At 35.4% G+C, this 15969-nt stretch overlaps 1 protein-coding gene across 1 annotated transcript in view; it reads left to right on the top strand.

The window, feature by feature from the left end:
• Positions 1-15969, top strand: part of LOC150086860 (uncharacterized) — a 414998-nt gene that overhangs the window by 382851 nt on the left and 16178 nt on the right. Inside the window, exon 19 of the mRNA XM_090372302.1 lies at positions 11849-12346. Coding sequence (XP_090228428.1) covers positions 11849-12346 — 498 coding nt within the window. The remainder of the gene's footprint in view (positions 1-11848; positions 12347-15969) is intronic.

Below are 15969 nucleotides of genomic sequence, written 5' to 3'. Positions count from 1 at the left end.
ACCATGGACCTTACAGGAGTAAAATGATCTGCTATTTATGTGTTGGTACCAGATACCACAAGACACATTTAGAAATCTTGTAGCATCCATGCCTCGGCGGGTATGAACTGTTATGGCTGCACATGGAGGAACAACATCATATTAGTTAGGTGGTCAAAATGTTTTGGCTGATCGGTGTATATTTGCACTGTTTATTGTGTGAGTAATTATTGTTTTATTTTACACTATATTATATATCATTAATTTTTTGATACATCTTATTTATTTACACCATGTATGGAAAATATGTCTTATTAATTGGATGCTCATACTCAGAAATCGATAGAATTTTTAAACAATACTTATCAATAATTGCATAAAGTTGGAACATATTAAACAATTTGAATCCAAATCATAATACAGTAGAGTTCCAGTTATCTGCATACCAGCTATCTGAAATTTTTTTTCACTGTCATTTTTTCCATAATTTTCCTCAAAGAAATTGGCACATTTTATATTTAACTGTAGGGAATAAATTTATCACATGGATATTATAAAATCATAATTTCACAAAGCATTATAAATGAAGCAAATAAAAGTAAATTTGATCCATGTCACTTCTGTGTTATAGTAAACACTGACATGTTCCATCAAAGTCTCACTGTAAAAAATGGCTATAAATTTGTCATTATGTGAATTACTGCAAATAAAAATTTATGTAATAGTCAATTTGTAGACATCAAGTGTAGTTGGTGTTGTATGGCAGTGGCATGGATAACCTACCCAGCCTGCTTGCCTTTTTTCATATACACATCAAACTTCTTAGTTTTCTTTTATTTATATGACTTGTTCTCTAAATTTTTATTTGTATAGTTGATTTAGCTTTCCATAAATAAGGGTGATATATGCAAGGTGGAGTATGGTGCTTTATTGAGTATTAAAAATATCAGTGAATTAGCTTATCATTGTCATTGGTATCCCTGTATGTGCAATTCACTCTCAGTACAGAAAAAAAGCTAATCTGTGACAACACTCCTTTTATTTTCAAAATACCAACCCAGGAGAGGTTCTTTCATTTTGGGTAATAATTTACAGTTTCAGGGACTCATGTGAAGTAAGTATGATGGATGATTTCTGACAGTGTCTTATAGTGAGCAACCGACAGAGTAGAATAGATTGATAATGCAGAGAACCATCTGCTAATTTATGTTGTGCATTCTAATTAGTCAGCGTTAGCTCATTGTGCTCAGAAACTTCAGTAGTGCACAGATAGAGTTAGCTGGAATGAAAATGATGATGGATTCCTGTTAGGATGGATGACAGGTGTGTGTGTGTGTGTGTGTGTGTGTGTGTGTGTGTGTGTGTGTGTGTGTGTGTGTGTGTGTGTGTGTGTGTGTGTGTGTGTGTGTGTGTGTGTGTGGTGAAAGGTTCTGAGAGTCTCCCACTTTGTGATGCTATTTTCAGTTTCAGTGTAATGTAAACAAATAGAAATTAGGTACTCCTTGTGTGAGTTATGCTTAATTATTATGTAAAATGGTTTCTTGTCTCAATTATTATTATGATCTATTTATTTAATTGGCAAAACATATTAAAGTACATGCAAAATGTTTTTTTCAGAAATAAAAAAGAAATTGGTGGGCCTGTTAGCCCCTGTGCCATTATGTTTGTTACATTTGGGTACACCACCATTTCTGAATTAAATAAAGATCTTTTTATACTGAGGTTTTGTTATGAATGTGTTTTGTTGATAATTTCTTGCCTTTATTCTTACATGTTTAAATACCAGCTCAGATAGATCAATCGCCACTTTAGGTGGCACAATTTTATTGAAAACTGAGTATTTCATTAAAAGTTATAATAAATAATATTATAAATTTTGATAATATACACTTATTATAATAGAATATTATATTATATTAAAATATAACAGTAAAATATTATTCAATTATACATGATATAATAATAAAATAATAATGTGTATTATGTTATTAAATGCAGAAGAAAAATGTAAACACTGTGAATAACTTGAAAACATTTTATTTTGCAGACATTGTTACTGCAATTTATACATTCACTTGCCACTTTATTTGTATACATCAACCTAATAGTGAGTAGGTTCTCCCTTTAGCCCTGAGAATAGCTCTGGATTCTTCATGGCATGGCCTCAATGAGATGTCAACAATATGCCACAGGAATGCTGGTCCATGTTTATCCAATTGGATGGTTACAGGTGCTTGCACCAGCCGGTTGTTAAATTTTCAAGAATTTTGCAAGCCCGTTGTTAAACTGACAATATCTATAAACTGTAGAGCAGCATTCACTTCAATCGAGAATGGCTAGTGGCATTTGGGCGATAAGCTTGTATATGGTTACATGGAAGATCCAGCTGGGACACGCTTATTTTGGCAGCCTTTTTGCTTCCTTTCTCCAATCCCCTTCCCCTCGTGGCAGCTATTGTAGGGATTATCTTGGCTATCAATTTTACAGGAATATTATTTCCAACAAACGCCCTGCTTCAGTCCTGTCCCATTTTCAAACGTTAGTCTGCTGGAGTGAAAATTACCATAGTGAAATTAGCTAATTATTTCTGTAATTTCTATTCTATCTACAAAATTGAAACTCCCAGTATACATAAACAGAAGTGTTTTCTTTGATGTCCCAACTTTAAAATTCAGAAAAATCTATTAATTAATGCACAAACAGCAAAAATGTATGTTCAAGTATGCATTTTTTAATTATTCCCAAGAAAAACAGTCAGGCATTGACCTTGATTATAGAATGCATAACTGAATTTGTTTGAATTTCCCGCATGTGTGCTCTGCCACTGGCTGCAAATTAAGTTACATGGAGCAATGAGTGATTCAGAAGGCCCTGTCACCCACGAGCGTGATACAGGGGGGAAAAAATGCACACAATTGTTTCTTGGCATAAGACACATAACCGAAAGGATTGCAACAAATTGTTTTTGAAAAAGGAAAAGATCATACTTTGTTTCTTCAATGTGAATTGCATCTACTAACACAAAATCCAAGGAAATTCATCTATCGGAAGCCACATTGGAAAAGGAAAAAAAACTGGTGTAAAACTGATAACACTGCAATGTGCATTTAATAAAAGAAAAAGTTTGCTTTATTGTAATTATTTTTAGGAAACAATATCAGTACAGCAAATTTTCTGGATGTATATTTTTTATTCTAACAAAATTTCCAGACAATATTTCTATTGATAGCTGCATTATAAACTTCGAAAACTGGTGTCAAAGGAACTTCGCATGAACATTTGTAAAATCAAACAGTAGTAATCCTTTATTGCACGGAAAGTAATCCATTACAGTGTGGGTAATGGAGAATGTTTTCTGCTTCAAATGGATGGAAAGTACTTGTCAGTATTCCATCTGGAATTAATGTCAAGTGGCGTGAAGACAGTAACAATAGGTGCTTTATTCTGAAAAGTCCCTTGCAGTAAAATCAAACAGGAAGTTACCCTTTACATTACTGAAAGTCAGGGGTGCGCAAGTGAGTCACTTGCCACAGGTGCATGCTAATAATAAAATATGCTTTACATTTAACATTCAGTATCAGATTTCTACTTTCTCTTTACCCTAAACAAAATATCTTTTTTTATTTTGTGTACTGTTAGGTTTTCACTGTCTACAATTATACATATATACCACAGTGATAAGTACAGTCAATGCTTTTTTTGGGATGGTACACAATGGTACGGGCACCTTTATTAACAGTGACACATGACATTTGGATGCAGTACATTTTGAAATTTGTAATATTCAGTAAATTTTTTTTCACATGTTTACCTACTATTCAAATAAGCTCATAGTTATTTAACTAAATTTGTAATTTTCAGTGTCTATTGTTAAGATATATACTGTATAAAACTTTATAACCATTTTTAGAATTTTAAATTACTAAATTCGGACCTCTTTAACTAACTCATTTAAAGCTAATTTTTCTATTAGAGAAATTTTTTGAATTCCCCTTGGTAATTACATTTAAAATAGTTTCAGTTGAGGAAAGAAAATTTTCATATAACGAACAGATTAGGAAAGACTTAAGGGTATGCACTGTTTGCACTTTTGGCATTCAGGCAATTAGTGCTGTTGCTATACACCAAATTAAGAGAGCTAAAGGGATTACCATTTACAACTTAGTGGTACTTGTAAAACTTATCCTCTGTATTTGGTGGATGCGGAAAGGTCAGGAATGACCACCGCATATTCACAGCGCAATATGGCCTTAGTTGCTAATGCTCCTAACAACAAAACATACCACCCAAATTCTCTAACAGGGCGCTGCTATAAGCACCCTGTTAGAGGATTAGGAGAGAGAAAGTATCCATTGAAAAGCGGTCTTAGGTTTTACTAGAGGAGGTGTCCATCTTTAATGACATCACAATTACTTCGGTGGTACGAGGTGGAATTTGAAAATTTTTCCATACTGCAAACAAGTGATAAACACTTACTCAAACAATACATGAAGACTTCATACACGAAATGAAAAAAAGAATGGACTGTCCTCATAATAGTATGTTATCTGAATTGAGAACTTTATTATTAGTAAAGATCTGTGCACATTGATATAGTCTCTTTAGTATTCAAATAAAAGACTTTCATTTCTTTAAAATTGTCTTAAATGAGGATTTTTCAAATTTTAACCAGAATAATAAGAATATTATAATTACAGCTTGGAAATTACAATGTTTAACTTATAATTTTCAAACATGGGCATTTATTTTCAAACTTTATCCACAGTTGGGAAATTTCATTTAACTTTTAATTTTTCCTTAGAATTTAAAAATTCATCTCATTGAAATTAATTTTAAAACTTTATAATTTCATATAATATTCCTGTTTAGGGTAAAAGTAAAGTAAAGTAAAGTGCAGCCATTATCAACCCACTGCAGGGTGGAAGCCTCCTCAACAATTCATGCTGAGGGAAATGGACCATAATCTGCCACGCTGGTCCAGTGCGGGTTGGCAGATCGACCGTATTCAGCAGTCAGGGGCTTGAACCCCGGTCTACTCAAAGAGCGTGTGCTACTGCACTCCCGCTCCTGCCCACTCGGCTACGGAGGCTGTTTAGGGTACCTGCCCATAAAGCTCATAGCCCTCAGTTTGAATCCCACCAAATGAAATTATTTTTATGACTAAAGCATGTGGTGCCATCCAAGAACAAAATTTAAAATTAAAAAAAAAAAAAGATAATAATAATGTAGTCCAGCCTGAGAAAAGGATTATGGGAAGCAACCATTGAAAAAAACTATCAGAGCACAGGGTGGAGAGTCACGTGGTTAGGCAAAGGATCATGGAAAGCAGCCAGTGCCTCCTGGCAGCAAAACACACCACAGTCCGGAAGAGGTGTTACATGATTGATGACGTCATCTGCGCAAAATGATCGTGGGAGGCAAGTGGTGCCAATTAGTGGCGACTGCAATTAAAATTGGTTCAAATCACTAGTACTACTTTCTTTTAGAGAGCTGACTGTTAAAAATTTACCAGCACACCCCCGGTTATAGATCTCTACTCTTGTTCCACTCCATCCCATAGGTGCTCATTTGATTAAGATCTTGTGAATGGAGTCTGCTGCAGTTTGCTGAATTTACTCACATGTTTTGGGAATTTGCCGAATTCACTTGCATGTTCTGTACAATTCTGACCTTGTTATATGGCATGTTATGGATATTATGGATATTCACAGATGGATATACTTCATGGCTGTAGTGTATCCATTCACGGATAGATACACTGCAGCCATGAATGGATGTGCCTGGTTGGAAACATTTTCCTGATAACCTGTGGCATCCGAATGTTGCCCCATGGTATCAGGAGGCTCAATGTGCACCACAGAAATACTCTTCATACCATTACATTGCCACCACTAGCCTGCAGACACCTTGTGGATGGATCATAAGCTCATGCCATTTTCACTATATTCAGGTCCTCCAGTTAGCACGAACATTATTGGAACTGGATTTTGTCAGATGTTCTTTTTTTTTAACCTTTCACTGTCCAGTTAGTGTTCCTAGGCTCACTGTAACTGTATCTTCTGGTTTTCTTGCTGACAGGAGTAGAACCCACTTCAGTTATCAGCTGGAACACGTGTTGTGTATGTTATTTGACTTGTGCATTTTGAAACGCCTCTTTGGTTACCACTGTTGTACTGGGTTGTTATTTGACATGACAATATCCTTTCTGTTATCCTGAACCAATCTTGTCAACCTCCATTGGTGTCTCGTAGCAATTATCTGCGTCCAACCACAGGTTCACCATTGGCTAGATGTTATTTCGTTATTGGAACACTCTTGATACACCCAAGACAGTACCTGAAAACCCCAATAGGATTTCAGTTTTTGAGATACCACAGTATTCAGCACACCTGGTGCCAAATACCATGCTGTGCTCAAAGTCACTTAAATCTTCTGTCTTGTATAGTTAGGGAAGGATATTACAAGGTTTTTTTTAATATAATAATAACCTTTTGTCTTTATTAAATTGCACACTATGTATCTTCCCACATATTTTACATGGGAAGATACATAGAAATGCCATCTGTTGGAGCAGGAGCACTTTATTTAATGAAAAGGGTAGGTGTGCCAAACTGGCCACTCAGTGTATCTACATTTGTATTTATTGAATTTAATTGATCCAGTGATTTATTTGTTCAGTTATTCATTTCCCACTGATAAAAGATAAAAATATTCCTTAGGAACATCTGGGTAGACAACAATCAATACAGAAACTATTTTTTCAGATATAAGAACTTCGTAAACTAAATGTACACCTAAGAGGCACTAGTATAGAAAACATGAAGGGATTATCATTAGAGATGAAAACCAGTAAGAAAATTGAAAGGCACAAGATTGTTGGTTTTTGAAAAGAGGATAAAAGAAAATGAAAAGATGGAACTGTACTTCTGTTTTCTCTAATACTGGAACTGAATTAACAAGAGGGAAAAGTTAAATATAGGAGGAGAGCAAGCTTTTAAATTAAAAAGTCAGTCATTATTTGTGAATATACAAAGGGTACTAGGAAAGTTTTGCAATATGACGCAACAATGAACCACAGGAAGCTGCTTGTTGCTGCATGTTGAGACATGTTCATACGTGCATAGTAGCCGTCGCGCCAAGTCGATGGGCTCAGTTATTCATTAGTAGTGAGAGTGTAAAGTGCTTGTGATGGCATCGTGGTCACGAAATGAGATAAGGACAGTTTTGCAGTATAATTTCATGCGTGGTTTAACCATAGACCAGTGCTGAAGAAATGACTCTTGCACTAGTTGATGATTGTCCACATCGTACAACGATATTCAGGTGGTATAGAGAATTCCAAAGGGGAAATTTCACTCTGGAGGATTCTGAGAGGCCAGGAAGGCCACGAACGTCAGTTACGGAGGAAAACGTTACTGCTGTGAGGAAAATGCTTGACGAAAACAGGCAAGTGACCTACCAACAGATAGAGGATACTTTGGGCCTAAATGCACCAGCAATTCGTTCGATTCTGCAAGATCATTTGCACGTGAAGAAACTTTGTTCTCTCTGGGTGCCGCAGAGAGAACGTCGTGTCATCTGCTCTTCGGTCAACTGACCGAAGAGCAGATGACACGACGTGTGACTTGGTGCCGAGAGATGTTAAAAAAGTTTGATAAGGGACAATCTCGGTATGTGAACAACATCGTGACAGGTGACGAGACTTGGCTGTACTATTACGATCTGCCGACCAAGGCTCAAAACAAAGTTTGGGTCTTTGATGATGACGACACACCCGTAATTGTCAGAAAATCCCGATCTGTAAAGAAGAAAATGAGAGCTGTATTTTTAAAATCGAGTGGAATTGTGGAACGTGTCATTTTGGACACGCAGAAGACAGTCACAGCTAAGTGGTATACTGAACAATGCCTGCCTAAAGTCATTGGATCTATGAAGAACCTGCGGCCAAAGTCAAGAATGGATACCTGGTACCTCCATCACGAAAATGCTCCAGCTCACCGCGCCAAAGCCTGCACCGAATATTTGACCACGACAGGACTGAAACTTCTCGAGCACCCTCCCTACAGTCCAGACCTTGCTCCCTGCGACTTTACACTGTTCCCGCATGTGAAAATGAAGCTAAAAGGGAGGCGGTTTTCCAGTGATGAGGACCTTCTACGGGCTTGGGACAATGAGTGTGCTTTACTCCCTAGTAAAACTTGGCAGAACTGGTTTAAAGATTGGTTTTGGAGGATGGAGAGGTGTATTGAATGTAGAGGAAATTACTTTGAAAAAATTAAATAAACAAAGCTGTATTGCAAAACTTTCCTAGTACCCTTTGTACATGAAATATGGATACTATAGAAAACACTGACTATTACCTCTGTTATTTATTTGTTTAGTCAAAAAGACTCTGCAATATATAGTGACAGAAGTGTTAGAAGTGGGAGGGGAAAAAAAATTTGATATTGTGAGACATGCTCCTGAAAAGATTGCAGGATTTTGTAGGAAGTTACAAAAATGCCAAAATCACATAAATAAAATAATTAACATTTAAAATGTCTAAAGAGTTTATAAAATGTTTTGCAGTTATGCAAATCCAAAAATAAATAATTTTTGAACATTACATTTCGAGTAGTCATGTTCCAATACATTTTTGTTATTCTATTAAATATACATAAATTTGCTGATGCTTTTAAGCTTCATATATTGCAAGTTTCATATCTTGGGCATAAGTTAGACCCACTAATAACATAAAAATACCAGAAAATTAAACAGATTATCAAAGAGTGAATGTTGTCCAGTTTATGAAAACTTTCATTACTTCCTATATGTCCATTTCATTAGTGTTTGGCATCTCAACAGTGCAAAGCTTGGCTAAGTAGCTCTCTCATTTTGAGGCTTATACCCAAAGTATAAACCTCCAACATATGAAGTTTTATAGCCATGAGCACAATTGTGCATATTTATTTAGTACTTATTAAAATTTATGATTTTGGCAGGAACATTAACTACTAATTTAGCACTCTACCCATCAATTAATTGCTGTAAATTAGTGATAGAGACAGGAAATAATTATAATCTAGTGTGCCTGAGTATTGCACTTTTCTTTTATAGTATTAATATTACCTATATGGTGCAAAGAATCCCGAGGCAAAAGCCTTGGGCTTCCTTGCACCATATGGCTAATATGGCTAAGAATTAGTGCTTCAGCCAAAAAAGTACACCAGCCAAGAGTAAGCAGTGCACCAGGTTAAAATTCTAAATTTAAAAAAATAATGATCATGACTATAACTATAAAGCTATTTATAGAATACAGTTTAATATGCTAATCAGGTCAATAAAACGACAAAATTTTTCAAAAACTTATCTGTTCCCAGCATTTCAAAATTCTCCACTAGTATGTGGTTACTCTCTCAGCCATTTGTAAAGTCAATCAAATTATGAGACTGTCATACTCCTTGGGCAGACTTTATAGCATAGCATTTCTAATTCCATATGCAGTAGTTGCTATTTCTTAAACTTGAATAGATCATAAGAAGATAAGGGTTACATCAGTCAGTGTGCCAATGAAATATACCTTACTATCTCTTATATTCCTAATTTTAAAGTACAGTCAGTCCTCGTATAGAACGATAGTTGTGTTCCTAGAAACCCTCGTGCAATGCAAAATCGTGCAATATAAACAACAGGCCCTATGGGAAAAATAGGGTTAGGTGCCGACCACCCAAGATTGAAAACACATTTGTAACCAAAACATTACCAAACACAATAAATAATCGTAATAAAATACTTATGTATTTTATTACGACTATTACGTTATAAAATATTGCTAATGCTTTTGCTTCTATCGTAAGCAAACTTGTTTTTTGTTTGATTTTTCTATCCAAACAGTTGACAGCCGTTGCATCTCTTCCAATTCTTTGTGTCTTAATCTAATGGATTTTAATTACACTTTGAGTCGTTCCTGCTATGAAAGTTGTTTTTATATTCTCTGCATTCTTTGTAATTCTCGGCGTTGCCTCATTTAGGTCTGTAGCACGTGCAATATCACATGGTCTTTCATTTCGCTGAAAGCGTTTCACAATTTCATATTTTTTCTCATCGACAGAGGCGAACTGGCCATAAGCCTTACCGGGGAAGCCCCAGTTGGCCGGAGGCCAGTGTGATTTTGACCATAAATGCTAGTATGAGGCCACTATAAATTTTCCCGGGTAAGAATTTTTGACCCAGTCCGCCTCTGTTTATCGATATTGCTTTTTTTTTTTTCTCTCTGAATCTGCAGTGTCTTCACCAGGACGCTTCCTTTTCATACCTTTTAAGTATTTTACTCATTTTTAGGGAATAAAGCACAATTACAAAACAAGGAGGCACGCTTGATACACATAAACAAAGCTGCGCACGTGTAGCAACTGAATAAACAACACCGTAAAGGCAGAGATACACTATTAACACCTCACATTTTACTTAAGCACATTTCTAGGGGTTACTACCATAAAACAATAAAAACAATTTCCAGTTGCGTTTCTGCTAGTGGAATCTGTCATAAACTCGATCTAATTGCATTTGCGATTATACCGATAGCTGGATTGTGTTGGTTTTTACGTTATTATGGTGAAATGTGTTTCCCCTTCACTGATATAAAACACATAAATACATTTTCAGAATCTTCTCTTCATTCCTATCGTGTTGCGTTCAGTTGGGGTGATTCTGCGTTCGACTGCCATTTCTTGTAAACACAAAGGCAAATCGTGCATAAGCGAATTTGGTTCGTGTTATATAAGATATCGTTCCCCTATTTATAAATCGTGTATGATCGAATTCGTGTAATGTAAACACGTGTTATACGAGGACTGACTGTATATTTAACACTGGTATCCAGAAGTAAAACAGAAAACACAAAAGCCCAAATATTTCAAAATACACCATTTTGTATTTTGATAAGTACTGTATTTAGGAAGAGATGTGATTCAATATGAAATACATTTTACACAGCTGTCCTGTAATTTATTGGTCAGTGAGCATGAATAGCAAAATGTGAACCATAAAAAAGGCAATTAGAGAATGATCCTAATATGGAGTTTGAACATTTCTCATAACAATATATTTCTAGTAATATCATAATAGGAATTAATATGCTCATACCCAGCATAAGGAAAGGAAGATATTAGTTGATAATAGATGAACTAAACTACACCTCTGAATAAGAGCACTCAGAAATCCTTAAATGTGTGGAACAGGATTAGATTAGAGGTTGGGGTTTACTGTGAAGACTGATTCATGTGTACTTTATCTTCACTGTGAAAATTAAGGTACCAAGTGATTTCTGTCTGGAGTGGTATTCATTATTGGTAAAACATACCACACATATATAAAGTTCAAGGATATTGTCTCACTCCCTATGACCTGTCATCTTCCTGTTCACAAAGATGTAGTGTGTGCAACTGTCTCATATCTTTTCCTTTTCACAACGCTACATAGGTTATAGTTACTTTCCTGTTCACTCCAATCTTAATTAATTTATGAAAATATATAATGACTTCATCTGCTGTCATCATAGGTGGAGTTTTTCACTCCAGTTTGAGTAGTCCTTGCACTGGGGTTAAAGGGATGGAAGGTGTTAACATTGTTTTCAATATTCTTATCAAAATAATCAGGCAGTTTGATCTTCCCACTTCAATAAAGTGGACTGCAGGGTGAGAGTTAGTTAATTTTTATGACATGTTATTACATATATTTGAACTCAATAAGTTTGATGTTTTCACTCAGCAAATATATATGAATATTCAGTTCTGTGTCCTCCTTCAATTCAAGAGTTTTTAGAATAAAAAAAAGCATATTTTTGGAACTTTCAATATATTTTTAAAGTATTTCAATTTTATTACTGCAGGGACAAGTGTGGGAAGTATGCTTGATTCAGCAAGTGACATATCTGACAATACCCAGAACTCTCCTGTCAGTTACCATAGTGGCAATGAACATAATAGGCAGATACCACTAACCAAAAACCAGTGTTCAAGTAATGTTGGATACCCTATTCAAGAAAGTGATTCCATTCCCAGTTCCTGTCTTGATCCAACAGTAATAGATGTCGAAATTCATCAGCATCCATGTGTGCCATCAAGTGAAGTGACACGGTGGTCCATATCTTCATCCCACCGATCATACTCGGTGGAAAACTTCCCAACTACCATTGGGAAGGAAGACAACCTCTCTGGTAGAGAGACAACTTTTAATCACAGTGGAACTTTGGGGGCTAGATTTGATGGGCAGGAAATTGATGATGTTGAAAGAGACTCAGGTTTTGCTACTTTTCCACGCAGTGCTTCCCCAGCTTCAACCCATAGCTGGAGTACAGGATCATTGCGGTTCCAGAAGCTTCCAACTGGTAATATATGCATAAGTTATATACTGTAAAACTAGCATTTATTTGTACTCTGTGTTCAGTTCTGTTAAATATAAATTATAATAATGGGAGGCTAATTTTTGATTAAAAGTTAGACAAACTTGTAATCACTATATTCTTAACAGATGTAATTTTTTTTATTTTTTATATATTTTTTTAATTTAAGAAATCTTTCCTTTAGGCAAGCTATGTTTGTTTATGGCATTATTACTGACAATGAGCCTTTCACTAGATCGGCTGGAGGGGATTGTGCTTATATCCTTATTGTCTGAGAACTTGTATTTACATGCCATTTTGTAAGAAATAAAACTTCTTTACATTTTTACTTTTTTTTGCAAAATTGGAGCAAATGCAGTAGCTTGGCAGACAATATTCCAAAAGTTCTTAGATTGTATTTGTTTCAATGTTTGGAAAATAATCTAAAGATGTAATGAAGTTTTACTCCTTATCAGATAACATACACACACAGTATTGTAAGCATATATATATTAGAAATACTGATGAATTACAAGATTTTGTTAACTTGCATTAACTAATAACTCTCTGTACACATCTCAATATGGATTCCATCAGAGCATTGATAATCAGCTGCCATGTCACAGTACATTTTTATACTGGCTTCCAAATATTTTTTGGCACCTCCGTATCCAGGTGGGAAGGAGCAGCAGTGCGCAGCACATGCTTCTTGATTAGACCGGGGTTCAAGCCCATCACCACCAAATACGGAGGATGCGGAAAGGTCAGGGAATGACCACCGCATATCCCGGAGCAATATGGCCTTAGTTGCTAATGCTCCTAAAAAACCAAATAATAACAATCCAAATATTTCTTTAAAAAATTCCAAAAGTAATTGCAATATACTTCTTAATATTGAAAAATCTTATTAAATATGCTATAAACTTATAGAATTTTGTTTTAATCGTTTTTTTTTTTTTTTTGCAAATATAGTTTTTAAAAATATCGTGCCACAATCAAATGATGCGATGTGAAAAGGAAAATATTTGTAAATAGGTGGCCCATCAAAACAAAACAGTCTAGTAGGAGTCACGAGAGATACTACACCTTTGTTACTGATAATTCACATGTGGTCAGAGGTATAAAAAATTTCATAATTGAATACTGCACTTTGCTGTCATGACTTTGAATCATTTGTATCAGCTGAAAGAGATTATCAGATGTGCAGACACCTCTGAATTTCTGAGTTCAGTTGTAGTAATGTTGTCCTCGTGGTACTGTCATTTTGGAAAAAAGTGGCATAAGGTAGTTTACATCCTGTGTTGTGCTGAACCCATGGGTTCCAGAGTTTCACATTAATTAAAAAAAGCAATAATAAAGATATTTATCATTGCTTTTATTATTTATTTAGTTATTATTTGTTATTATTATTATTATTAATTATTTAATTTGTACATATAATATCAGTGTAAAAACACCACCGACAGCTCTTAAAGGAAAACTACGATAGTAGTGTAATGGGCATCATTTCAATTGTATCTCAATGCATGTTGGTCTTTCATCAGTGGGTGAGCAGGCATCCTGATATTGCAAACATAACAACCCAGTTGTGAAGATAATCCCACAATATGAGAGATGCCAAAAGGTGTACCTGATAATGTTTATGTAAGGATAAATGCAGCTGGGCATAATATTTAAGAGTTATATTTATCTATATAATATCCGTGTAAACACCATAGACAACTCTTAAAGGAAAACTACAATAGTAGTGTAATGGGCATCATTTCAACTGTATCTCATCCTTCACAACGAGTTTCAAATGCTCATCCTTCCCAACGAGTTTCAAATGTACTCATCCTTCACAACAAGTTACCATGTATTGCACTGCCTCGAATAAGTAACGCTTCACTAATAGAAGTGAAGCTTTCTATATATAACTCTTAGATATTATGCCCAGCTGCATTTAGTCTTACTTAAACCTTATCACGTACACCTTTTGGCATTTCTCATATTGTGGGATTATCTTCACAATTGGGTTGTCATGTTTGCAATATCAGGGTGCCTGCCCACCCACTGATGAAAGACCAACATGCCTTGAAATGGTGCTGTCTGGGTGGTGGTGGTGCCCACTGAGAATAAGTAACAATAGTCTTTTCTATTAGTGAAGCGTTACTTATTCAAGGCAGTGCAATACATGGTAACTCGTTGTGAAGGATGAGCACAATATGAGATACAGTTGAAATGATGCCCATTACCTACTGTCATAGTTTTCCTTTAAGAGTTGTTGTTGTTATTTGTTTTTTTAGGAGCATTAGCAACTAAGGCCATATTACTCCTGGGATATGCGGTGGTCACGGGCTCGAACCCCGGTCTAATCAAGAAGCGTGTGCTATGCACTTGCTGCTCCTGCCCACCCGGCTACGGAGGTGCCTAATTTAAGAGTTGTCTGTGGTGTTTTTACACTAATATTATATATAAATATAACTCTTAAATATTATGCCCAGCTGCATTTAGCCTTACTTAATTTGTATATGAACAGGTACCTGATAAATCATTCTCTATTTTTTATGCTACTTTTGAAATTACATATGAATCTTGTACACACCAACTGATCTGGAAGAAATTTTATTATAAAAATACTGTATATATAGATTAATTACAATTAAAATATATGATAAAAGTGCTAAAAATATATCATAAAAATACACTAATACCTTTTGGTTACTATATGAAGCCTTTCTCAATTAACTTAAGCTAGCATAAGAATTATATATTGTGAGTGCAAATTTTTCTAGCAGAGACAAGGAGGTGATTATCCTTTTGTATAAGGCAATGGCCAGGCCACACCTTGAGTAATGCATACAGGTCTGGAGGCTTCATTTTAGTAAGGATGTAGAGTTTCTAGAATGAGTAGAGAGCTGGACAATAAGCCTGGTGAGAGGAACAAAGGGGTGCACTTATGAAGAAAGGCTTAAGTTCTGCAAGTTGCAGCATCTGGAGACTTAGGCACCTGTTAGGTGATATGATCGAGGTGTATAAGACCTTGAATAGTTTGAGCAGGCCCAATGCTGACAGGATACTTCCGCTTGCTCAGACTAAGAACCTGAGAGGGCATAGATTCAAATTGAGGGAAGACAGTTGTAGAATAGATGTGTGGAAATTTTCCTTTAGCCAGCTGGTAGTTGATTGTTAGAACAGACTTCCATCTGTTATTGTGGAAGTTGATAGCTTAAATAAATTTAAGGTTGAATTAAACAAACATTTGAAGTAGCCGAAATGGGAAGGTTTTTTTTTTTTTTTTTTTGGGCCGATGCTGTATAAGCTTGCTTTCTTGCATCATGTGCCTCAACTAATGCTAATGCTAAAAAATGTGTAGTCCCCATGTGTTTAAATGGACATGGGGGGGGAGAAAAGATTGAGAGCTGATCATTGTATGTTTTTTTTAGTTTTTGGAATTAGTTGTAGCATACAAACACTGCCTATCCACAAATTATGAGATATATCTGCACCAGTAACTAATATAATTTCGATTTTCGTACCTGTTATGTGCATTTTTCTTAAAATTGCATTTTTTTAATGGAGGAGAAGAGACATTGTCAGATAAAAGGCTAGAAATTGAGAAAAGCAGAAAAGGAAAATATTTTTAACAA

Source organism: Mastigoproctus giganteus, chromosome 4, assembly GCF_048544385.1.
Source record: "Mastigoproctus giganteus isolate SK-2022 chromosome 4, ASM4854438v1, whole genome shotgun sequence".
NCBI lineage: Eukaryota > Metazoa > Arthropoda > Arachnida > Uropygi > Thelyphonidae > Mastigoproctus > Mastigoproctus giganteus.
This window is presented reverse-complemented; position numbering and strand designations above follow the sequence as displayed.